This window comes from Meles meles, chromosome 19 (assembly GCF_922984935.1).
Source record: "Meles meles chromosome 19, mMelMel3.1 paternal haplotype, whole genome shotgun sequence".
In the NCBI taxonomy this organism is placed as follows: domain Eukaryota; kingdom Metazoa; phylum Chordata; class Mammalia; order Carnivora; family Mustelidae; genus Meles; species Meles meles.
The window spans coordinates 46977526-46999460 of NC_060084.1; the positions used below are offsets into that span (position 1 = coordinate 46977526).

The window sequence follows — 21935 nt, forward strand, 5'->3', positions numbered from 1 at the left end:
GACCCCCTCGCCGATGACCACCTACCCCCCCCCCCCCCCCCCCCCCCCCGCCCTCTTACAAGCTCCCAAAAGAAACTCTGGATTCTGCAGCGGGCAGGAGAGGAGGAGGGGCGGCAAGTCGCGAGTGCCGGGGACTTAAGTTATCTGCAGACTTGGAGCCTCGGAAAAGGGTCATGACCCCCAGGACCCCATCCCACTCCCGCCCCCTCCTTCCTTCCTCCCCCGCCGCGCGGCCCCTTTAAGCCCAGAGCCGGCCGGTCCTCAGTGGCTGCGCGCCGGCGAGTGTGTGTGTGAGTGTGCGGGGAGGGGGCGGGCGCAGTGTCTCCATGGCGACGCGGCGGTGACGTCGCCGGCCGGGGGGCGTGGGCGTCCCGGCCCCGGAGTGCGATATTAACCCGGGAGGCGGCGGCGGGGAGGGGAGAGGCTCTGAGAGGCGAGGCCGGGTGAAGCGCCGAGGGCGGCCCGACGGGCGCGGGACGGGACGGGGCAGCGCGGGCGCCGGGAGCTGCGGCCCGGAGTCGGGGCGCCTCGCCCTGGGCCCCCCAGCATGAAGACCCCGGCGGACACAGGTGGGGGCGGGGGCAGCACGTGTGGGGGAGACTTGTTGCCCCGGGAAACCAGGCGGAGAAAGTTTGGGGGGGCTGGAGGGTTCCGGGGTAGCTCGAGTGATCCCTAGTTCCGGGGGGACCCCCGAGCACTCGAGACCTGTTGCTTCTTGTGGCACAAGCTAGGGGTGCTGCATGGGACCCCCCAATTTCTGGGTCCGGGCGGAGTGGTGTGGGTGCTGCGAGTCATGACCCTCTCCCTGCTGGACCCCGAAAGCTGGGTTCTCCCCCACTCTCGGGATCACGGGGGTGGCGGGGTCCCTCCCCACCGCTCTGTCACGTTGCACTCTGGGGGCCGGGACGTGTGCGGGGCGTGTGTGGGGGGGGGCTGTCCACGGGGCCCGCTATTCCCGGTTCTGCGCTGCGTGGTCCGGCCCATGACCTTCACCGCGGCGCGTGCCCCGCACCGGCTTAGCGGGGCATACGGGATGGCTTCTAGGAAGAGGGCGTGATTGGGGAGCCCAGGACTCGGGGTCCGGGCTGCGCTGCCCCTCCCCCGCCCGTCTCCTCCGGCTCCTCGCTCCCCCGCCCGCGCCGAGTCGCAAAGTTCCAAAGCGCAGCCCGAACGTTCGAAAAAGGAACTTTTTGTTTCCGACCTTAGAACGCGCGGCTTTAAGGTGGCTCCGGGGAGACCTGGGTACCCTCCTCCCGCGTCGCCGGGGCCCCGGGGTTGAGGAGGGTGGGGAAGGTGGGGGGGGACGCGGAGGCTCCCCCTTCGCCCCCCCTCCCTCATCCAGCGCTTCTCTTTCAACCGGCCGTCTTTTTCCTCCGCCCCCCCTCTTCCCCGCCAACTTGCTCCTCCTTAAGGGGCCAAGGTTCCCCTCCCCCCCTCTGTCGGCGGGCGGGGGGCAGCGGGATTAACCCCCCTCCCACTCGGACTTTCCCCGCTCCCCTCCCCCGCCGCCCCCGGGCTCGCGCGGGCTGGACTTTGCGCCCGAGCGCGCTGGGGGGAGGGGTCCCAGCCGCCCCCTACTCGTCTACCCCGTCGGAATCCGGCCCGGGGCGGGGACGGGGGAGGGGGAAGGGGGCCGGGCGCCGCTGTTCAAACTTGTTTCCTTCCCCCGGCGGCGGCCGCGGCTACGGCTCCTGTGTGCGGGTGTGTGCCCCGACCGGCCCACCCACCCCGCCCCCCCCTCCAGCACCGCGGGTGGGGGCGGCTCTTAAAGGGCTCCGAGCAGTGCTCCGGCGCCTGGGGATTGGAGCCGAGGAGGGGGGCAGGGGGGTGGGGCAGGGGTGCGGAGTGCTGTAGGGTCAGTCACGTGCGTCCCACATACTCTCTGGCTCCCACAGGCTGTAGGGCCGCTGGGCCTTGGGGGCAGCAGGAGCCTCCCCTCGCCCGAAGAGGGGGCCTAGGCGCCCAGACAACCCCGCCTCGTCTTCCCTCCCTGCTTCGGGCCTTCTCCTGGTGGGACCGGCTGGGCCGCTCCTCTAACTCTGTCTGGGGGCCGAGCCGCGTGTGGGTTCTCCGGTTGGGGGAAGGGGCGGGGGCCCGGAATGGCTTTCGGATCGGTCCATCAGTGCGTCTGTCCGTCTGCACACCCCTCCATCCGATCCTCCATCCCGGCCCCTCTCCTCTCTGCCGCGGCTGTTTCCCACTTCCTGTTTTCTTCCCGGCTCTGGCGCCACCGAGGGCTGCCTGGAGTGGGGGAGGTGGTAGGGCCCCCCAGGAGGTCGGCGTGTTCTTCCTTTACCACCACCCCTCCCTTCCGACCCCCACAGTCCCTTTAAAAAAAGTTTGGCCAGACATGTGAATTTGGGGGGTGCCCAGGAGTTCGCCCCCCCTTGGTTTCCAGTCTGTCTGGGAGAATCCCTACCCCGCCTCTGTGGGACCCAGGTGTGCCTTCTGGGACCCTGCCATCCCAACCTTTCCTGTCTGTCTGGTGCTACCTCTCCACTCTGTCTCAAAATGTCTTGAGCACCTCTCTCAGTGTCAGCTGTCTGCTCCCTGTTTCAGCAGCCCCCATGCTCCAGAGGTCCTGCTCCCCTAAGCTTTCTCCGTGCAGGCCCGGTGGCTCTCTGTCGAAGCACGTGGACCCATACACAACACACACTCACACATGCTCCCCTTGCCCGTGCCTGGCTCCTGGCTCCAAGGCCTGGGGAACAGAGCCCCATTGAGACACCCTGACGTCACCCCCGCTCTTCGTCTCCCCCCAAAGCCAGGAACAGGCCCTCATGTATGCCATGTCCGATGAGGAAAGCCGAGTTGGGGTGGACCTGGGAGTGGGGAGGGTCCCTGCCTGCAGTGGGATCCAGGGTTCTAGCCACAGAGGGGTGCTTGGTCAGGGAGGGGGGGGCGGTTAACAAGGTGGCCTGGGACAGTCCCCGGAATGCAGCTTGAGGCCTTTCCAGAGCCCCCCACCTCCCTTCCGAGTTCCCTTTGTGTTGCATGTAGTCTCTCTCACTCCTTCTCTTCTGCAAAGTTTATTTTTAGCCTCCTGCTCCCCCGCTCCCAGGACTGTCGCTGCACACACGTTGCCTGGTTACCGGGACAAGGAGGCTGGGGCGGGTGGGCTGGGAAGGGTGGCTTTAATTTTGGGGGGGAGGATGGAAGTCAGTATACCCCCCCAACTCCAGACTGCTGTCTCAGGGGCTTCGCCCCCCCCCCCCCCCAAACACACACACTCCTGGGTCTGAGAGCCAGATTGAGGCTTAGGTGGGAGAAGCACAGAGCTTGGTGCCCTGAATCGGGGGGAGGGGGGGGGGGCGCGGGTAGGAGCTTTTGGGAGGGCTCAGAGGGTACGAGGAGCTAGGGACTTGGTAACTTGGGTTCCCAAGGGCCTTGGGGCCCTGAGGAAGACCCTGGGATCTGGATTCTCAAGCGGGGTGAGGATAATGGGGTGAACACCTGGATTCCTGTGAGGGTGATGGGGTTACGGATGCTGGGATCTTTGGAAGGCATTGTTGGGGGGCTGTCACTTCTGAATAGAGCAGGGCTGTTGGTGTAGGACTCTGGGTCTGTGACCAGCTGGAGGTCGTATCCTTGGAGCTCTGAGGGGCTGGTTTGAGGCCGGGATTTCTGAATGGGGCAGGGACTGCCTGGGGAATGCTGGCCATCCCATTCTCCCCAAGGCCAGGGCTCAGGAAGCTGGGTCACTGTAGGGAACAGAGTCGCTTCTGGATTTAGAAGGGGTGGTCCCTGTGGGAGTAGGAATTGTTGAACCTCAGTGTCCTCAAGGGGAAGGATCCCCTGTTGGAGTCCAGACCACGGTGGAGTCTGAGGGAGGTTCAGCATTGGCTCAGGCCCAGTTGGTACCTGCTTGAGCTGGGGCTTGATCCGGGGCCAGGGGCCAGGGACTCACAGGGGCAGCCTGACTGGGACTTGGGACCCCGCCCATCCTTAGCTGTCCACACCTTGGTCTTCTCCCTCTGGTGGCACCAGAGCCCCTGCCTTGCCTCCCCCTCCTTCTCTTCCTCCCCTTCCCTCCTCCCACCCCTCCATTACCGGCTGCCTAGTGCTGAATTATTGATGGCCCCTGATTACCCGGGGGTTTGGGAAATGACAACCGCAGCCCCCCCCCCACGCGCCCCCCCAGGCTGCCCACCCCCTCCAGGGACCAGCTAGCCCACCACCAACCTCTACCCAAGGTTAATGCTGGGGGCGGGTAGGCAGGTGGGCAGGGAAGAAGCTGAGGAGGAGAAGGCGGAAGGGGGAACTGGCTGCAGCATTGCCTGCTCAGCCTCCCAGCCTGGGCTGGGGCCTTCCAGCCAGGTTGTGTCCATGTGCCTGGGTCCCGGGAGGGCAGTGCAGCACAGAGGGGCTGGGGCTTGTGGGGGGGCCTCTCTCAGACAGTCTGGGTTTCACTCTCCAGGGAAGACAGAAGCCTCTGTGTGTGCAAGCGCTGACCTCATCGTCAACCAGCCACCCCACCCCTCCTGGTCCTTTTAAGAAAAAAAAAAAAAATCATCGGGTCCTGGGGTGGGAGTAAGGCTCTGGCAGGTTTTGGGAGGGAGACAGTGTTATGTTCTCAGGAGGGGACTGGACCTGTGGGGTGAGTTGGGGGAGGGGTATAACTGTCCCTGAATGGGAGTTTGGGTTGGGGGGGCTCGCCCCAACCCGCTGGCCACGTGTGCCCCTTCCTGCCCCTCCCCCCACTGGCAGCCCTGCCCGCCGGCCTGGCTTGGTGCCTGGCCCCCTGGCACTGGCCCCGGGACCCGCCGCCGACGGTTTCCTGTTTCTCCCGGTGTCGCTGGAGCAGGCTCCAGCTCCCCCCCCCCCCCAAGCTCCCGTCTAGCCCCCTCACACAGACACACACTGTCTCTAACTCGGGTCCTGACTTGGCGGAGGGGAGACGGATTTCCCCATGTGGAGGGCCGGGTAGGAGGGTGGACCCTGGGAGGGGACCCAGAGCCTTGGACTTGGCGTTCTGACCCGGGGCCACTCCCCTGCCTCCCGTCCCCAGGGTTTGCCTTCCCGGACTGGGCCTACAAGCCGGAGTCGTCCCCTGGTTCGAGGCAGATCCAGCTGTGGCACTTTATCCTGGAGCTGCTTCGGAAGGAGGAGTATCAGGGGGTCATCGCCTGGCAGGGGGACTACGGGGAATTCGTCATCAAGGACCCCGACGAAGTGGCTCGGCTCTGGGGCGTCCGCAAGTGCAAACCTCAGATGAATTACGACAAGCTGAGCCGGGCCCTGCGGTGAGGAGGGGCAGAAGCCCCTGGGCAGATGTGGCTAGCCCCCACTGTTCAGGGAGTCCGTAGCCCATGGGAATAGGCTTTGGGTTTGATCCTCTGCCAACTATAGCTGTGTGACCATGGATGGGCAAGTCCCAAGCCTGCTCTGAACGCCTCTGTCCCATAGCGGTGTCCTGAGGGGAGAGACTGCAGTCCTGGGTGTGGCCTCTAGTCTGGCCTTAGACCTGAGGGGAGAGCTAGTTCCATTCCTCCTGCTGTTTCTCTCAGGTGGCCCAGGGTTCTTAGTCCCTCTTGGTGAGCCGCACTGGACTCTGGTCAAGGAATAGGGTCTAGACCGGGGTCCTGTGTCACCAATGATCCCATGTGTTTCTGCGCCCACAGCTATTACTACAACAAACGCATACTGCACAAGACCAAGGGGAAGCGGTTCACCTACAAGTTCAACTTCAACAAACTGGTGCTGGTTAATTACCCTTTCATTGATATGGGGTTGGCTGGTGAGTTACTGTGGCTGGTGGGCGGGGCCTCAGCTGGAGGAGGGGGGGAATCTGCCTCTGTGTCCAGCCTGGGCCAGGGGGCTTGACATGGGCATGACACGACATCTTCCCTCTCCTGCAGGGGGTGCAGTGCCCCAGAGTGCCCCGCCAGTGCCATCAGGTGGCAGCCACTTCCGCTTCCCTCCCTCGACGCCCTCCGAGGTGCTGTCCCCCACCGAGGACCCCCGCTCACCACCGGCCTGCTCTTCATCCTCATCCTCCCTCTTCTCGGCTGTGGTGGCCCGACGCCTGGGTCGAGGCTCAGTCAGTGACTGTAGCGATGGCACGTCAGAGCTGGAAGAGCCGCTGGGAGAGGACCCCCGGGCCCGACCACCAGGCCCTCCAGAGCTGGGGGCTTTCCGTGGGCCCCCATTAGCACGCCTGCCCCATGACCCTGGCGTCTTCCGCGTCTACCCCCGGCCCCGGGGTGGCCCTGAGCCCCTGAGCCCCTTTCCTGTGTCGCCTCTGGCCGGGCCTGGCTCCCTGCTACCCCCTCAGCTCTCGCCGGCTCTGCCCATGACACCCACTCACCTGGCCTACACTCCCTCACCCACGCTGAGCCCGATGTACCCCAGTGGTGGCGGGGGCCCCAGCGGCTCAGGGGGAGGCTCCCACTTCTCCTTTAGCCCCGAGGACATGAAACGGTACCTGCAGGCCCACACCCAAAGCGTCTACAACTACCACCTCAGTCCCCGCGCCTTCCTGCACTACCCTGGGCTGGTGGTGCCCCAGCCCCAGCGCCCTGACAAGTGCCCGCTGCCGCCCATGGCGCCTGAGACCCCACCGGTCCCTTCCTCGGCCTCGTCTTCCTCTTCCTCCTCTTCCTCCCCATTCAAGTTTAAGCTCCAGCCGCCCCCCCTGGGACGCCGGCAGCGGGCTGCTGGGGAGAAGGCTCCGGCGGGTGCTGACAAGAGCAGTGGCAGTGGCATTGGCGGGGTGAGCAGCGCAGGCGGGCTGGCCGAGGGCGCCGGGGCACTGGCCCCACCCCCGCCGCCACTGCCACCTCAGATCAAGGTGGAGCCCATCTCAGAAGGCGAGTCAGAGGAAGTGGAGGTGACTGACATCAGCGATGAGGATGAGGAAGACGGGGAGGTGTTCAAGACCCCTCGCGCCCCACCTGCACCCCCCAAGCCGGAGCCCGGCGAAGCACCCGGGGCAGCCCAGTGCATGCCTCTCAAGCTGCGCTTTAAGCGACGCTGGAGTGAAGACTGTCGCTTGGAGGGGGGTGGGGGCCCCGCTGGGGGCATGGAGGATGAGGGTGAGGACAAGAAAGTGCGTGGGGAGGGGCCCGGGGAGGCCGGGGGACCCCTCACCCCGAGGCGCGTGAGCTCTGACCTCCAGCACGCTACAGCCCAGCTCTCTCTGGAGCATCGAGATTCCTGAGGGCTGTGGGCAGGGGGTCCCGGTCCCCCCACCTCCCATGCTTCTTTTGCTGCCTTAACCCCCCCAAGTCCTGGAGGTGAGGACAGCTCTCCGGTGTCTTCCCTGCCTCCTCCCTTTTCCTGCCCCACGTTTTGTATAAAACTTTTAATTTCTTTTTTTTTAATGGTGAGGGTGGGTGGGTTCCCAGGCTGGGGGCTTCCCCTATCTGTGGGTTTCTAAGCTCCAGGCAGAGTGGTGGGGGGGGGGGATAGGGAGGGGGGAGTTGAGGGGGCCACCTCCATTCTGAGGAATTTATATTTGAACTGAGGCGCTGGCCTCAATGCCCAGGAACGTTTTTTATTACAATCGCTTAGGAAGTAAAAGCCTTGTCTCCCTCCCTATTCTCTGCCTCCTGTCCCTGTCCCTTTCCAGTCCCGGCCATCCTGAGCCCCCATCCTGCCTTCCCTGCCCCTCCAGGGGCCCTGAGTGCCTGGGTTTCTCATACCCCATAGGGTTGCAGCAGGGGAGGGAGGGACATTTTATGATGAACCAAAAATTCCATGTTGGGGGGGTAGGGAGCAGAGGAGGGGGAGGGGTGCCGCCCATAGGCCACAAATCTCTACAAGTGCCTGCTATCCCTCTCCTACTCCCTACCCCAGCACTGGTCCAACCCCTTCACCCCCAGCTGCTCCTAGGACTAGCCCATAGGCAGGCGGGTGGGGGGGTGGGAAGGGGGTGCCCTGAAACCAAACTGGAAGCCCCCTCTGCCTCCTAGCTGGGGCCCCTGGGGTGGGGGTCTGTGGTCAAGCCTTATTCTGTATTGGGGATGGAGGGTGGGGGGGGAGGGAAGTTGGGGGGCTGCTGGAGAATGTATTCAAAACAATAAAACTTTGGACCTTTGGATGCGGTGATTTGTCCTGGGTGCTGGGAAAACCACCAGGAGGTCGCAGCCTTTGATTGGGAAAGACAGGAGCCTAGACTGCTCCAGTGGCTCTAAGGCCAAAGGGTCTAATCCCTCTCTGAATGGGTCCAATCCAGGCCTGGGAAATTATTTGACAGGGTCGATAACCCCCAGGGCCTGATGGTGAAGGTCTCAGGCATCTGCTGGCCCTCTGATAGCTCCCCTGTTCTGGTGGGGATCTGCCGGTCCTTGGAACCATGCTATTATTGCCCCTGCTCTTCGGATGACCAGAATTTTGCCTTTCTGCTGCATTGTGTTCCTGTCCGTCTTCCCTTGACCTGGACTTGGGCAACAACCCTGCAGGGTCTCTTGAAATGTAGGCCTTCCAGAGTTCCTTATTGGTCCTTCTGTCAAACCGAGAGAACTGTCCTCCGCCAGCAAGTTGAGAAGGGACAGGCTTAATTCTGGTTGCTCCTGGTTGGCTTGCTGGGGCCCCAGTACCTGATGTCAGGTCAGCTGCAGCACCGTATCTCCCACAACCAGCAAGGAGAGTCCGGTGGCTCAGTTGAAGGACTTGTTCAAGACCCTAAGCCCAGGCAGGACACGAAATGAGGTCCGTTTCTGAAGTCCATGTTCTTCTGACAACACCTTTTCCTCCTAAGGCCAGGATGGCTGGCTCTAGACAAGGTCTCCAGATCGTAGGCTCTGAAAGGTGAGCTTATAAAGCCAGCAGCTCAAGCTGGAGAGCTTGATTCAGGGATGAAAGAATCAGGAGGAATAAGCTCTCATTACGAACAGCCCAACCCCTTAAGTGCAATTGAGGTGCAGGAGGCCCAGAAAGGGGAAGGAGTTTCCCTAAGGCCACACAGCTAAGAAATAGAGTGGGAATTGAGGACTCAGGCCTGTTGGACTGGCTTCCCGGAGAAACTCCAGCCTGCGCAGCTCCGAGGGGGAAGGAACTGGCAGCTCCTATCTACTCAGGCTTCACCCTCATTTCCTGCCAGCCCAGGGTGGGTGGTCCCAGATGATGTCGATTGGCAGTAAAGAGGATCCAGGGCTGGGGTACTGGCAGGAAACCGAGGCTCCCTTGGCAGCCTGTGGGCAACTGCTCCCTCTCCTGGGTGATGTAAGTCACTCCCTGGGGTGGGGGCCACTGGGCTATTTCTGGAAGTTGGGATGAGGCATGTCTCCTGGCAACACAGATGCAACGGAGTTGGTGGTGGTGGTGTGATGGAGAAAGGGGGATGTTATCACTGGCGGGAGGAGGGAGGATCCGGACTAGTAGTCTTAGCCTGATCCCGGTACCTTCAGAGCATCTCCAATCAGTTCTAATATGGATTAAAAACTGCTCAGCTCCAGAACTGCTTTCCATGTCAGACCAGAGCAGAGCCAGGCTTGTTGCCCCATTCTGATCCAGTGCGATGTCACAGGTGGCATCCCGTCTTGAAAACTCCAGCTTGTCCTCTAATCTTTAATGACTCACCTAAGCCCATTTGGTTTCTGCAAGACCACACCCTTGCTCCCTTCTACACCCCAGGATCGCTGATTCCAAATAGGAAGCCCTTTATAGAGCTCACAACACTTCATCAATTAACCTTTCAGAGACTCTCTTCATGCCTATAACCCCCAGCATTGCCCTCCCCCAGACCCCCAGTCCCCTGAAGCTCCTTCCTGATGGTTCTTAAACATCGCTCACCCCTTTGTGTCCCTCAGAGATCCCACAGACCTTTTATTTATTTATTTATTTATTTATTTATTTATTAAATAAGATTTTTAAAGATTTTATTTATGTATTTGACAGACAGAGACCACAGTAGGCAGAGAGGCAGGCAGAGAGAGAGGAGGAAGCAGGCTCCCAGCTGAGCAGGGAGCCCGATGCGGGGCTCGATCCCAGGACCCTGAGATCATGACCTGAGCTGAAGGCAGAGGCTCAACCCACTGAGCCACCCAGGCGGCCCCCCACAGACCTTTTAAAAACGCTCCAAATCCCCTGTGACTTCTCCACTGGTCCCCAGTAAGATCCCTTGACCTCTCCACGGACTCCCCTGAACACCTCCAGACCCCCACAGGCCCCTCATAGACACTTACAATTTGCCCTAGTACCCCTCAACAAACGTTCTCACCCCTGCAAACATTCTGGTAAGATTCCCTCAGGCGGTCGCCCTCGGACTCCCACGGACCCCAGTCCCCTCGTGGCGGTTGCCCACGAGCCGTACATTGCGCGCGTCCCGTGAGCTTTGTCCGTTAAGTAACCGCCCCATCCCGCCCCCCGCTCTGCTGCCCTTTTGGGCCTTGTTGGTCCCGTGTATGATTTCCCAGGCTTGGGGATTGACTCAGATTTTTGCTTTTCATCTCTGAGCTGCCGTCAGAGGGCAGCAACCACTATTTGGCTGAAAAACTACAACTCCCAGAAACACCCGCTCTCGACTGTTCCTAATACACCCGCGTTCATTGAAAAGGGAGCGGAAGTATGTCCGCGCTTTGCCTTTTGGTTATTGTAGTCCGAGAAAGCTTTCACCTTCTAGGCGAGACTGTCTGCGGGCCCCAGCGGGGGCGGGGGAGGGTGTCTTGTGGGTCCGCTGGGAACTGCAGTCAGACCCAGTGGACGAGACTTTCTTCAGGCTTCAGAAAGGGCAGGACAGTTAGTATGAATAGAGACTCAGATTAAAATTAAGTCTGGAGACTCCATTTCCCATTATTCTACAAGGCGGGAGGGGCCGAAGATGATTTCATTCTAGTTCCAAGTATTTCCGGGAGAGAGAGCGAGAGCGAGAGCGAGAGAGAGAGAGAGAGAGAGAGACACACACACACACACACGCACGAACTCCGTTTCCCAGCGTCCTTTGGGGATAGTGTCTTACCTGGTATTAATCGATAAATAGGGCGACCTAGTCCGTGCACAAAACCCGAGGCTACTCTCAATAGCTGGTTTCCTTGTGTTGGGCCCTCCTGGATCCTGTAAACTTAGGAAGCGGAGGACGCAAAAGGCTGAAAGATTCAAAACAGAAATTCTGTCTTCACCTTTTTAATGCTCGTCTCAGCCTCTTGGTGCAGCCCACGTTGGCAGAAAAAGCTAAATGTATTTGAAGACTATTGTTCTGTAAGACCACCGGGAACTTTGTTCCCCAAATTGTTTGTTGGTGACATTTCCTTCCTTGATTGTGGAAACTTGGAACTTGGAATGTTTGGACACCATTTTCTTGCAGCTCCTGATCAATTTTAGCTCTTTCTTGGGGCCTGGGGAGGGGAAGGAGGCGTTGAACACCTGCAGTCTCCCCCAAGGGATTGATGTCTTTCACCTTTGGCTTACGCTTTCCCAAAAGTGCCGATTGAACTTCACTTCCCAGCAAGCCTCTGCAGCCTCGTCTCAGAAAGAAAGGGTCAGGAAGCGGGCTGGACTATTACCCAACATGCTCCGGGCTCCTGGTAGATTTCCTCCCCGTCAAATGGAGAGGCTGCTTTGAACTCCATTTCCCAGAAGACACAAAGGCTCACTGTAGCAACTACTCTGAAGCCTTGGTGTTGACTACATTTCCCGGCAGGGACTGCGGCCTAGCATAGGAGGGCGGAGGAACGCCGTACCTACCTATTCTATTTCTTAGCCTATCTCCGTAATTGCAGTGTCCTCTTGGGGCTTGGGGAGCACATGGGACTCCATTTCCCGGCATGCTTTGGAAGTCGCGTTATACCTGCAATGCGGTGAGGGCGTGGCGCCGACTCCATTTCCCGACTTGCCTCACGGTCCGATAGCTGCGGATGCACCGGCGCCGACTCAATTTCCCACAGTGCACCTGGCTCCGATGGCATACACCGCCAATAGACTAAACGAGCGTCTGGACTCTGTTTCCCGGCGTGCGTCACCGAAAGAGTGGCAGCGACTGCATTTCTGAAACACACCTAGGGCTCGCAGCTGGAGTGAGTGTGTGACTCTGACTCCACTTCCCAAAGTGCTTCAGAGTCCGCCGTCGACACATTCCGGGGACTTATTGCCGAGGACTCTAGTTCCTGACGTGCAAAGCGACCCGTCATCCTCCGCGGTCGACTCCGCGGCCTCTGCAGACTCCATTTCCCGGCGTGCCACGCGGTTCTCTGTGCAGACAGAGGGCGGCGACCGCGGCGCGTAGGGCAGGCGGACTGCATCTCCCGGCGTGCCCCGCGGCGGGCGCTGGGCAGGAGCCGTAGCCCGAGCGGCGCGGCCTGGAAGAGGCCAGAGCCCGGGGGAGGCGGCGGCAGCGGCGGCGGCGGGGGCAGCCCGGGCAGCCCGAGCCCCGCGGCCTGGGCCTGCGCTCGGCGCCATGAGCGGCGGCGCGCCTTCAGGGGGCGGCCCTGGGGGCTCGGGCCGGGCGCGGACCAGCTCGTTCGCGGAGCCAGGCGGCGGAGGCGGCGGCGGCGGTGGCGGCCCCGGGGGCTCGGCCTCGGGCCCGGGCGGCAGCGGCGGTGGGAAGGCGTCAGTCGGAGCTATGGGTGGGGGCGTGGGGGCCTCGAGCTCCGGGGGTGGCCCCAGCGGCAGCGGCGGAGGAGGCAGCGGCGGCCCCGGTGCGGGCACTAGCTTCCCGCCGCCGGGAGTGAAGCTGGGCCGTGAGTATTAGCGGCGTCCGTGGGGGTGGAGATCAGGGTTCCTGAAGCCCTTCAGACATCGATGTGGTACTTACATATGCCCAGAAAAAAACTCCAGTTCACTGTGCTTCCCAAAGATGGGATCTGAGCTCTCCCCCGCCCAGAGAAAGGGATTTGAGGGGTTTCCATCAATTGGGAGTTTAGGATTAGAATTAATAAACCTCAAAAAAACAGGGGTCACAGATTCCTGTTCTTCCAGTACTGAGGTCTTGAGTCCTTGAACCTCAAAAACAGGAATCTGATGTTGCCATCCATTAGACAACAGCATCAGGAGTCATCGTCGCTTGCAAATGGGGCTAGAGAGTTAATGTTCCCAAAAAGAATAAGATCATCCTCATCCCAAAAGGGGGGGATCTGAATTTGCTCCCCCTTAGGAGATGGGGATTTGGAGTGAATGTCATACAGAAACGGATTTGGGCTTCCTCTGTCTCCAAAAGGTAGGGTCAAGGCTTCCCAAACCTGGTACCCAGGTGGTCTTTGATTTTAGAGCACAAGACCTGTTACCATCACTCGTCTGTAACAGGTAGAACTGTATTCCCCCATGGTAGAAATTAATGGTTGCTGTTTCTTACAAAAAAGGACAAACTGGGAATCAGTGCATCCTGCAGATCAAGTCCATAGTCACTTTTCCAAATGCTTGCCTTGGGGTGCCTGGCCAGTCCAGTCATAAAGTATACAACTCTTCATCTTGGGATCATGAGTTCAAGGCCCAAGTTTGGGGTAGAATTTATTAAAAACAAACCAAAAAAAAAAAAACAAAAAACCAACAAACAAACTTGTCATGGTGGGTCTTCTTCCACAAAAATGGAACAGAGTCAGGGAGGATCATAGTTCCCCATAGACTATGGATCTGAGGTTAAACCCCTTTTGTTATTCTGAGGTATGGTGTCATTGGTTCTGGACGAATAGCTATGCAGGATAATCTCCTTCCAAAAGAAGGTGTCATCGGTCCCTCAAAACGAATTTGATTTCAAATGAACTGATGAAAGGTTCCCCAAAGAAAAGGGATTACTCTTCCCTAAGAATGCCATAAAAGTTTGCTGCTGTCTAGAGAATGGAACTGGGAATTGTAACTTTCCTTCCGAGGACTGAGGCCTGGATAGCCCCTTCTTAACAAGAGGACAGGTTCACCATTCCCATCACTTAGTACTTGTTCGTGGGGGACCACCCAAATACATGAAGGGTTCTGAGGCTCTGGACACAGATGAACACACAAATGAAGAGGTCAGGTTAGCACCTTTTCTAGCCCCGAAATATTTGGGGAAGGGCTAACTCCTCAAAAAGTGAGAGTCCTGACTAGCACTCCTACCTGGAGGGGCCCTTTCTGCCACCAAAACCCAGTGGCAGTGACTAGTTCTACCAAGGAGGACTTAGATGTCACTATCCCCCAGGCTGTTGGAAGGGCTAGTGCTTTCCTAAAGCAAAAGTACCTCAGGGTTACTGCTCTGGTAAGTGGAAGAGATTGGGTCAGGCTTTCCCCAGTCAGGAGGGGCCCCAGCGGGCAGTAAGCTCAGAGTGGACAGAGTCAACATCTAGGAGTGGGAGGGTGCCCTCAAACCAAAAGGAACACTGGTTCCTTTTACTGCTTACTAGAGGTAGAAATTACCGTTTATCAACACTTGAAGAGCAAGAGGTTTAGTTGTCCATGTCCTCCCACATGAGAAGAGGCAGGATTTAGGGTTCCCTGAAGGGAAGAGGAGAAAGGGCGCCTAGAGGCATCCAACACCCACCTTTGCTCAAAGACAAGGACAGGACAAGGAGGCCCCCGGTTATCCTGTAATGATTTCCCCTCCCTCCCACAGCCCTGTGATTGGGTGGTGGCAAGAAAGGGAAGGTCAGAGGATCGTGTATCCCCTTTGTTCCCCAGGTGACAGCGGGAAGGTGACCACAGTGGTAGCCACTCTAGGCCAAGGCCCGGAGCGCTCCCAGGAGGTGGCTTACACAGACATCAAAGTGATTGGCAATGGCTCGTTTGGGGTCGTGTACCAGGCACGGTTGGCTGAGACCAGGGAACTGGTGGCCATCAAGAAGGTTCTCCAGGACAAGAGGTTCAAGGTAGCTTGGGGGCAAATGGGGACAAGGAAGTGTGACCAGGCATGATGGGCGAGAGGGCCCTAGTGAGAGTGCTAAACTTGGGTTTCCACAGGGATCTGAACACGGGCCAGAGAAGGGAAGCAGAAGGGCATGACTTGTGTGGAAGATGGGAGTGTGGGTTTAGAGAGAGCCCAGAGCTGATGTTTATTGGGCTCTGGGTTGGTGTGAATTGCTTTGTAGGCAAGTTCTTGTTTAATTCACGTGAAGATTCTTTGAGGATAGGTATTGGTGTGTTATTAAGACTGAGAGTTGGATAAGAGAATTGATTTGCGGGCAAGACTAAACTCTGGCTTGTCTGATTCTAAAGCCTCCCATCTTACGCATTAAGTTACCGTTCTGCACAGAGGGGAAGGGAGCTGGTAGAGGTGATGAGCGTGTTTGTGAAGGTCATGCTCTGACCCAGGTGCCTGGCAAGTATGGGGTGAAATCCAGCCGGCCCTGTGCTCCCCAGACCATGTGGCTGGTCTGTCACAGACCTCTGTCCCTCTGAGGAAGGGGTGCCCTTTCCTTCTCGTAGAGCTGTGCCCTGTAACCTAGTGGAGGTCCAGGGAACAAGGAGCAGATGGAAGAGGTGGAAGTTGAGGGCCACTTGTCGTTGCAAAGACTGGTGTTTTGGAGCTTAGGCCATTCTGGACACAAAGGACCTGAGCCTAGGCTGGGAGGGAACCAGGTCAGGGCCTGGTGTTGGCAGTGAGAACCCTCGGGCAGCAGGATCTCCAGAGTGTGGCTCAGAATTTGATTAGTGTTGAGGCCCAGGAGTGAGAGGGATCTGAGGGCAGGAGTTCCAGGGGCAGAACTCAGGGGAACGGAGAACAGCAAAGAGACCAAGACTCTGTCTCGGAGAAGAGGCTGAGGCCAGACCCCCTTTCGGAAGATGAAAGTCTGGAGCCTGGGACTCAGGATCCAAGTCAGGGTTTAAGGACCTGGATGTCTCTAGGGAAAGCAGTAGAGAGGAGTGGAGACTGGGGTGAATTGGGTGGGGAGTACTCATCTTTTGTCACTTGGGTCTTGTGTGGCCATGTCATTTGATTATTGAAGATAAGCTGGAAAACCAAATTTATAGGTGAAGCCATTTGATTTTCAAAGGTCAGCAATAAATTGGAGATTTTTGGACGGTGGGCTGAAAAAAACTCACCTGTAGGTTGGGTTTAGCCTGTAGGACTCCAGCCTGTGTGTGGGGAGAATGGGTTGGGGTGAGGAATTAGGGGGTGCCCCAGAGGGGTCCTGGAGCTGGGATGCAAGGAGTCGGTGCCTGGCTCTGTTGGCAAGAGTGGAGGAGCAGGGCTGTGGCGAGAGGCGCCAGAGGTGGGGAGGCAGGGAGAGTCGGCTGTTGTCTGAGGCACTTTCCCTTTGCTCCCAAGAACCGAGAGCTGCAGATTATGCGTAAGCTGGACCACTGCAATATCGTGAGGCTGAGATACTTCTTCTACTCCAGTGGGGAGAAGGTGAGACCTTGGCTGTGCGGGGGCGTCCTCCACCCCTGCTCCTGCCTGCCTCTCCTGCAACTGCCAGTCCTTCCCCCATTATTCCCCACGAGCCTTCCCTCCCCCTTCCCCGCCCGTTCCTCGCAGTGCCTCACACCTTTCCTTTGCTCTCTGCAGAAAGACGAGCTTTATCTAAATCTGGTGCTGGAATACGTGCCCGAGACAGTGTACCGGGTGGCCCGCCATTTCACCAAGGCCAAGTTGACCATCCCTATCATCTATGTCAAGGTGGGCAGGAAGGCAGGAAGGCAGGCAGGCAGGCTTTTGGGACTGGGGCTTACAGAGCCAGGGGCCCTGGATCCTCCTGTCTTCTGTGGCTTCCCTCCTCCTCCAAACTGATGTTGCTTTCTGGAGCCCTTGAGTTCCCTGCCGTTGTCTCCATAACTGTCATAGGCAGATCTTGCCCAATGCAGGGCAGGCCCCCCAGGGGCCTGACCACATCAGGGAGGCAGGCTGACTGGGGTCTGGCGAGACTGCAGGGTACCCGATCGGGAGCCACGCTGGGAGCCCAGGGGCACGGTGGTGTTGGTGGAGTTAGCTCAGTGTTCGAGCGGAGCCTGACAATGCCAAGGGAGAGACACTGAGGTCAAGTCCTGGCCTTTGGACCCTTGGCAGAGGGGGTGTGAGAAGGAGGCAGGGCTGGAAGAAAGCCTGCATCTTCATCGCTGTGCAGGCTCATTCCCCGGGGCCTGGTGCTGGGTCCCGGGTGTTACAATCCCTCAGCAGGTGTTTGAATGAATGGAGAGTGAATCAGTGAGCTGATGCGGAGAGCGTCGGCTGCAGCAGCCTTCTGCACAGGGAGGAGGCGGGTGGGTTCAGGTTCGAAGAAGGTTGTTCCTCCTGCGGGCTTTAAGAACCCTGACCCCATATGAGCCATAGAGCCGTACTGGTGGTTGGTGTTGGGGGACCGTGCCTCCCGGGAGGGGAGCGCTCTGGTTTGGTGAGTATGTGCTGTGGCTGCCTGTGCACTGAGCAATTCCAGAAGGCCAGTTGACAGAGACCCAGGCTTTGCTCCGGAAGAGCTCTCAGTTTAGCCCGAGTGGACAGCTGTTGTCACAGAGAACTGTAAATGACTAGCAACTGCCATATTAGAAGGAGCACAGGGAATTCTGGAAATAGGCCCCCAGGCCTGCCTGCTTTGGGGGTAAGAAGGATCAAGGAAGGCTTCTGGGAGCCTGTGAGAGGCAGGGTCTCCCATCCAAGTATTAACCAGGCCCGACCCTGCTTAGCTTGTGAGAGGCAGGGTGAAGAGCCGGCATCTCTAGCCAAGGGCAGCGGGAACAGGAGGAGGTGGGGCCCAGGAAGCTGGCCTGCACAGTTACTACATGCCGGGCAGTGGTCTGGGCACTAGTCTGGGCCCTGGGAGACACGGCGGTGACGAACACCCCAAGATCCCTGCTCTCTTGGCACTTAAGTTCTAATCAGTGGGAGGCAGAGTGGCAGGAAAATCCAGCTGGAGAGAGGCTAGCCTGTGGGTGGTTTGACTGGCAGGCGGAGGAAGCTGAGCCCTTCCTATAGCCAGTGGTTTTGGAGCTGAGCGACTGGCTCCGGCAAGGCCTTCCCGACGTCCGTGTCTCTTTATCAGGCTTCTGAGGTGTGTGGCTGAGGTGGTATTCTCAAAGTGGGGAGCGGCAGCAGCCTGGGAGGGCCTGTCACAGATGCCCCACCCCGAACTTTCGGAATCAGACACTCTGGGAGCGGGACTAAGGGGTCCCTGTTTAAACAAGTCCTCCAAGTGATTCACACTAAAGCTTGAAGACCCAGGGGTAGCACGGGTGGGGCGGGGTGTGTGTGTGTGTGTGTGTGTGTGTGTGTGTGTGTGTGTGTCCGGGCTGCAGCTGCCCTGTCCCCTGCCCCCCTCAGGTGTACATGTACCAGCTCTTCCGGAGCTTGGCCTACATCCACTCCCAGGGGGTGTGTCACCGTGACATCAAGCCCCAGAACCTGCTGGTGGACCCCGACACTGCTGTCCTCAAGCTCTGCGATTTTGGCAGGTGGGCCTGACCTGGGGTGCTCTGAGTGGCCGAAGGGGCGACGGGGGGACGCCAACCCTCACCTTCTGTTTACTCCTGGCTCTCTCTTCCCACAGTGCAAAGCAGTTGGTGCGGGGGGAGCCCAACGTCTCCTACATCTGCTCTCGCTACTACCGGGCCCCGGAGCTGATCTTCGGAGCCACCGATTACACCTCGTCCATTGGTCAGCTTTGTGGGGTTGCGGAGGCAGGGAGTGGCCGGCCCAGCGGCTTACCTTCTTTCTGTGGGCTGTCTGCCGCCCTCTGTGATACAAGCTTAACCTGTGTTCTTTTATCCAGTCCTCTCAAACTTTAGAGGGTGGTGTTGACGTCTGCTCGTTGCACAGATGAGCAGTCTGAGGCTGAGAGCGGGGAGGCCACCTGCCTGCATTCGCACTGCTGGGGTTGGGCATGGCTGGGAAGGGCTGGGCTTTGAAAGCTGACCTGACTCCAGAGTCCACTCGGGCTCTGGAACTTCTCAGTCATCCTTCCAGTCTTGGCCTGGGGGGAGGGGTTGATGGGGGAGGGGCTGCCTGTGACCTTGGAGGCCAGGCTTATCAGCTGGAGGGTGTGACTTGCCCACCAGGGGCCTCCAGGACCTTCCCCACTGGTGGGGATGACAGTGCTACCTTTCCAGGCTTGAGGAGAGGGAGTGAAAGGGTTGGGAGAGAACATCCCTCAGCAGTGTGAAGGAACTGTGTGGTCCTTAGGGTGAACTTGTGCCTTGGGGGCCAAGGTACAGACCAGGGAGGGGGCAGGACTGCCTGCCTGTAGCTGTTCCTGTGGGCAGGATGGAGCCTAGGCCTAGGACTTGAGTCTTGAGCTTCTTGAGGCTCCAAGAACACAGAAGCCTGTTCTAGGTACGTTGGGCTGCCTGGAGGCTAGAGGCACAGCAGGGGCTTCCTGGGGTTCCTGCAGGGAGAGAGGCAATGAAGGCGGCAAGTGCAGGTCGCAGAGTGCGGCGTGGCCAGGTGGACCTGGAGGTTCAGCAGCAGGCTCCCGTGTCCCTAAACTGTGTGGGACCTTGAGCAGGGTGCTTCCTCTTGGGGCCGAGAAAATGGGGCTCCCTCCTGGCACCCTCAGGATGACTGTGGGGGAGAGAAGCCTTTGTGAGGGCATGGGTGGGCAGCCCTGACCCTCCCTGCATTCCCCTCCAGATGTGTGGTCAGCTGGCTGCGTTCTGGCCGAGCTCCTCCTGGGCCAGCCCATCTTCCCCGGGGACAGTGGGGTAGACCAGCTGGTGGAGATCATCAAGGTGAGGGTGCAGTGGGGTGGGCAGGGGTGGGGCCGAGGGATAGGGGCTTTGGCTCAGAGCCCTCCCTCCCTCTCCAGGTGCTGGGAACACCAACCCGGGAACAGATCCGAGAGATGAACCCCAACTACACGGAGTTCAAGTTTCCCCAGATTAAAGCTCATCCCTGGACAAAGGTGGGGCAGGGCTCGGGGCTCAGGCAGCATGGCTGAGGTCCTCTTTGGAGGCCAGCTGGTCTGGGGACCTGGCTGTAGAGTCAGGGCTTGGGAGTGGGTTTGTAACTCATCAGATTTCAAAGTTCACGGCATCTTCCATCCTCCGGAAGTTGAGGGTCTACGGTGAGTTTGAGAGTGCCATTTCTCTGCTGATGAAACAGGCTCTCTGCAGGGCCTGTCCGATGATGGGACCCCTGTGAGCTGCTCGCCCGAAGGAATGTGGTTTCCCCTCAGTAGCTGTGCCTTGTTTGGAAAGTGGGGGTGCAGGAGTCAGGCTGGCGCAGCTCGGTACAGGAGTCCACAGGGCCTGGGCGGCTCACCCTCCTGACCACTGTCCCCTCCCCTTAAGGTGTTCAAATCTCGAACGCCGCCGGAGGCCATTGCACTCTGCTCTAGCCTGCTGGAGTACACACCGTCCTCAAGGCTCTCCCCTCTGGAAGCCTGCGCCCACAGCTTCTTTGATGAACTGCGATGTCACGGAACCCAGCTCCCCAACAACCGCCCGCTTCCCCCCCTCTTCAACTTTAGTCCTGGAGGTGAGGGCACAGCTTGGGATGCGGGGAGCCAGAAGGGCAGGCAAAGGTTGTGGAAGAGGGCTTGGTGTTAAAGATAGGAGTGGGATGCTGGGGTTGGGGGGGGCTCAGGAGATGCCCCCAATACAGGCAACCTGAAGTGGCTTCACCCGTGCTGGGCCCCTTCCAGTTTGTCCCTGAAAGTGTTCAGTGGTTACACATGTCAGCTGTCCTTGCCAAGAACCGGGTCCCTACCTGGGGTGGCCCTTTTCAACCTCCACCTGGTCTCCCAACACTCTGCGTCCTGACTGGGCATGTCCATTCCTGTTTCTAGAACTCTCCATCCAACCATCTCTCAATGCCATTCTCATCCCTCCTCACTTGAGGTCCCCAGCGGGCACTGCCACTCTCACTCCATCCTCACAAGGTAAGTGGGAAGCCCTCTGTTGCAGATGAAGGCCTTCCTCAGCCTGGGAGGCTGGCGTGTTGCCACAGCCCCCCAGTTGAGTTCCCTGCGTGGGTATGGGAATTGTTGACATTTGAGAGCACACGTGCAGACAGCCACCTTTATCGGGCCGGGTTGCCCGTATTTGTGTTTAAGTGCTAACTGGAAAACCAAAGATGTGTGTTTGGCTTGCACAAACAAAAGTTTAATTTGTTGCCCACATTTAAAAATTGAGGCCATTGCATGTACAAACTCAGATTTCCTGTGTCTCTTGGGAAAGAAAATCCAACTGGGCAGCAGTGGGCCTGCCTTTCCTCAGGGCAGTGCCGTGAGTTGGGGGCCAAGTTCTAAATGCCCTCTTTTCTGTGAGGCCCAGCTCTCTGGTGAGTCACTCAGTGACCAGCCTGGCCCTTGGGCATTTGAGTATGTGGAGCTGGACCTCAAGCGGCAGCTGTCCCTTTCTGATGTAGCTTCTCCCACCAGGGTCCTGCTCTTGGGTGGGAGGTCTGAGAGGCCAAGGGTAACTGTCTTTTTCCTCCCCCTCAGCTTTAAGTGAGGCTCAGACCGGCTCGGACTGGCAGACACCCGACGCCACAGCTCCCCTCACTAACTCTTCCTGAGGGCCCCACCAACTACCCTTCCATCGGGGAGCCCCCAGTGGGGCTGGGAAGGGGGGGCCATAGCCCATCAAGCTCCTGACCTGGCTGGGCTCCTAGACTAGAGGGCAGAGGTAAATGAGTCCCTGTCCCTACCTCCAGTCCCTCCCTCACCAGCCTCACCCTGTGGTGGGCTTTTTAAGAGGATTTTAACTGGTTGTGGGGAGGGAAGAGAAGGAAGGACAGGGGGTTGGAGGCATGAGGACCTCCTACCCCCTTGGCCCCCTCCCCTCCTCCCAGGCCTACACTCCTCCAATCCCTCCTCCCCTCCTGTGTCCCTTGTAAATAGAACCAGACCGGCCCGTCTATTCCTCTTCCCTTCCCTGGTCCCCCCGGGTGTAAATAGATTGTTATAATTTTTTTCTTAAAGAAAACTTCGATTCACACCGTCCAACCTGGCCCGTCCCCCTTCTACAGCTGTGTTCCCCTTCCTGTCCTCTGCCCCTAAGGTCTCCTCCCTCCTCTCCCCACCCTGGAGGGCTGAGGGGGTGGGGGTTGGGGAGCTCCTGATGTCTTAGTTTCCACAGTAAGGTTTGCCTGTGTACAGACCTCCGTTCAATAAATTATTGGCATGAAAACCTGCTTCCTGTCTGGCTACCTTGTTTCCACA

The 21935-nt window shown here is 59.0% G+C and overlaps 2 protein-coding genes across 2 annotated transcripts; both read left to right on the top strand.

Annotated features, from left to right (window-relative positions):
• The first annotated feature begins 421 nt into the window (after window positions 1–421).
• Window positions 422–8038, top strand: ERF (ETS2 repressor factor). The gene is made up of 4 exons (XM_045989095.1): window positions 422–569; window positions 5009–5243; window positions 5622–5737; window positions 5859–8038. The coding sequence occupies exons 1-4, from the start codon at window positions 548–550 to the stop codon at window positions 7157–7159; spliced, it is 1674 nt and encodes a 557-aa protein (XP_045845051.1). The 5' UTR covers window positions 422–547; the 3' UTR covers window positions 7160–8038.
• A 4176-nt stretch (window positions 8039–12214) lies between these two features.
• Window positions 12215–21907, top strand: GSK3A (glycogen synthase kinase 3 alpha). Its single transcript, XM_045987839.1, has 11 exons — window positions 12215–12617; window positions 14524–14711; window positions 16112–16195; window positions 16352–16462; window positions 18098–18228; window positions 18324–18430; window positions 19403–19500; window positions 19578–19673; window positions 20062–20248; window positions 20559–20651; window positions 21216–21907. The coding sequence occupies exons 1-11, from the start codon at window positions 12335–12337 to the stop codon at window positions 21287–21289; spliced, it is 1452 nt and encodes a 483-aa protein (XP_045843795.1). The 5' UTR covers window positions 12215–12334; the 3' UTR covers window positions 21290–21907.
• Window positions 21908–21935: the final 28 nt, after the last annotated feature.

What these genes read in the sequence shown, in the direction of transcription:
- ERF (XM_045989095.1), top strand. Translation starts at nt 548, where the DNA reads ATGAAGACCCCGGCGGACACAG. An exon ending in GAAGACCCCGGCGGACACAG is followed by an intron (nt 570 to 5,008) that starts GTGGGGGCGGGG and finishes TCCCGTCCCCAG; the next exon opens with GGTTTGCCTTCCCGGACTGG. An exon ending in AAGCTGAGCCGGGCCCTGCG is followed by an intron (nt 5,244 to 5,621) that starts GTGAGGAGGGGC and finishes CTGCGCCCACAG; the next exon opens with CTATTACTACAACAAACGCA.
- GSK3A (XM_045987839.1), top strand. Translation starts at nt 12,335, where the DNA reads ATGAGCGGCGGCGCGCCTTCAGGGGGCGGCCCTGGGGGCTCGGGCCGG. An exon ending in TCTACTCCAGTGGGGAGAAG is followed by an intron (nt 16,196 to 16,351) that starts GTGAGACCTTGG and finishes TGCTCTCTGCAG; the next exon opens with AAAGACGAGCTTTATCTAAA. An exon ending in AGCTGGTGGAGATCATCAAG is followed by an intron (nt 19,501 to 19,577) that starts GTGAGGGTGCAG and finishes CTCCCTCTCCAG; the next exon opens with GTGCTGGGAACACCAACCCG.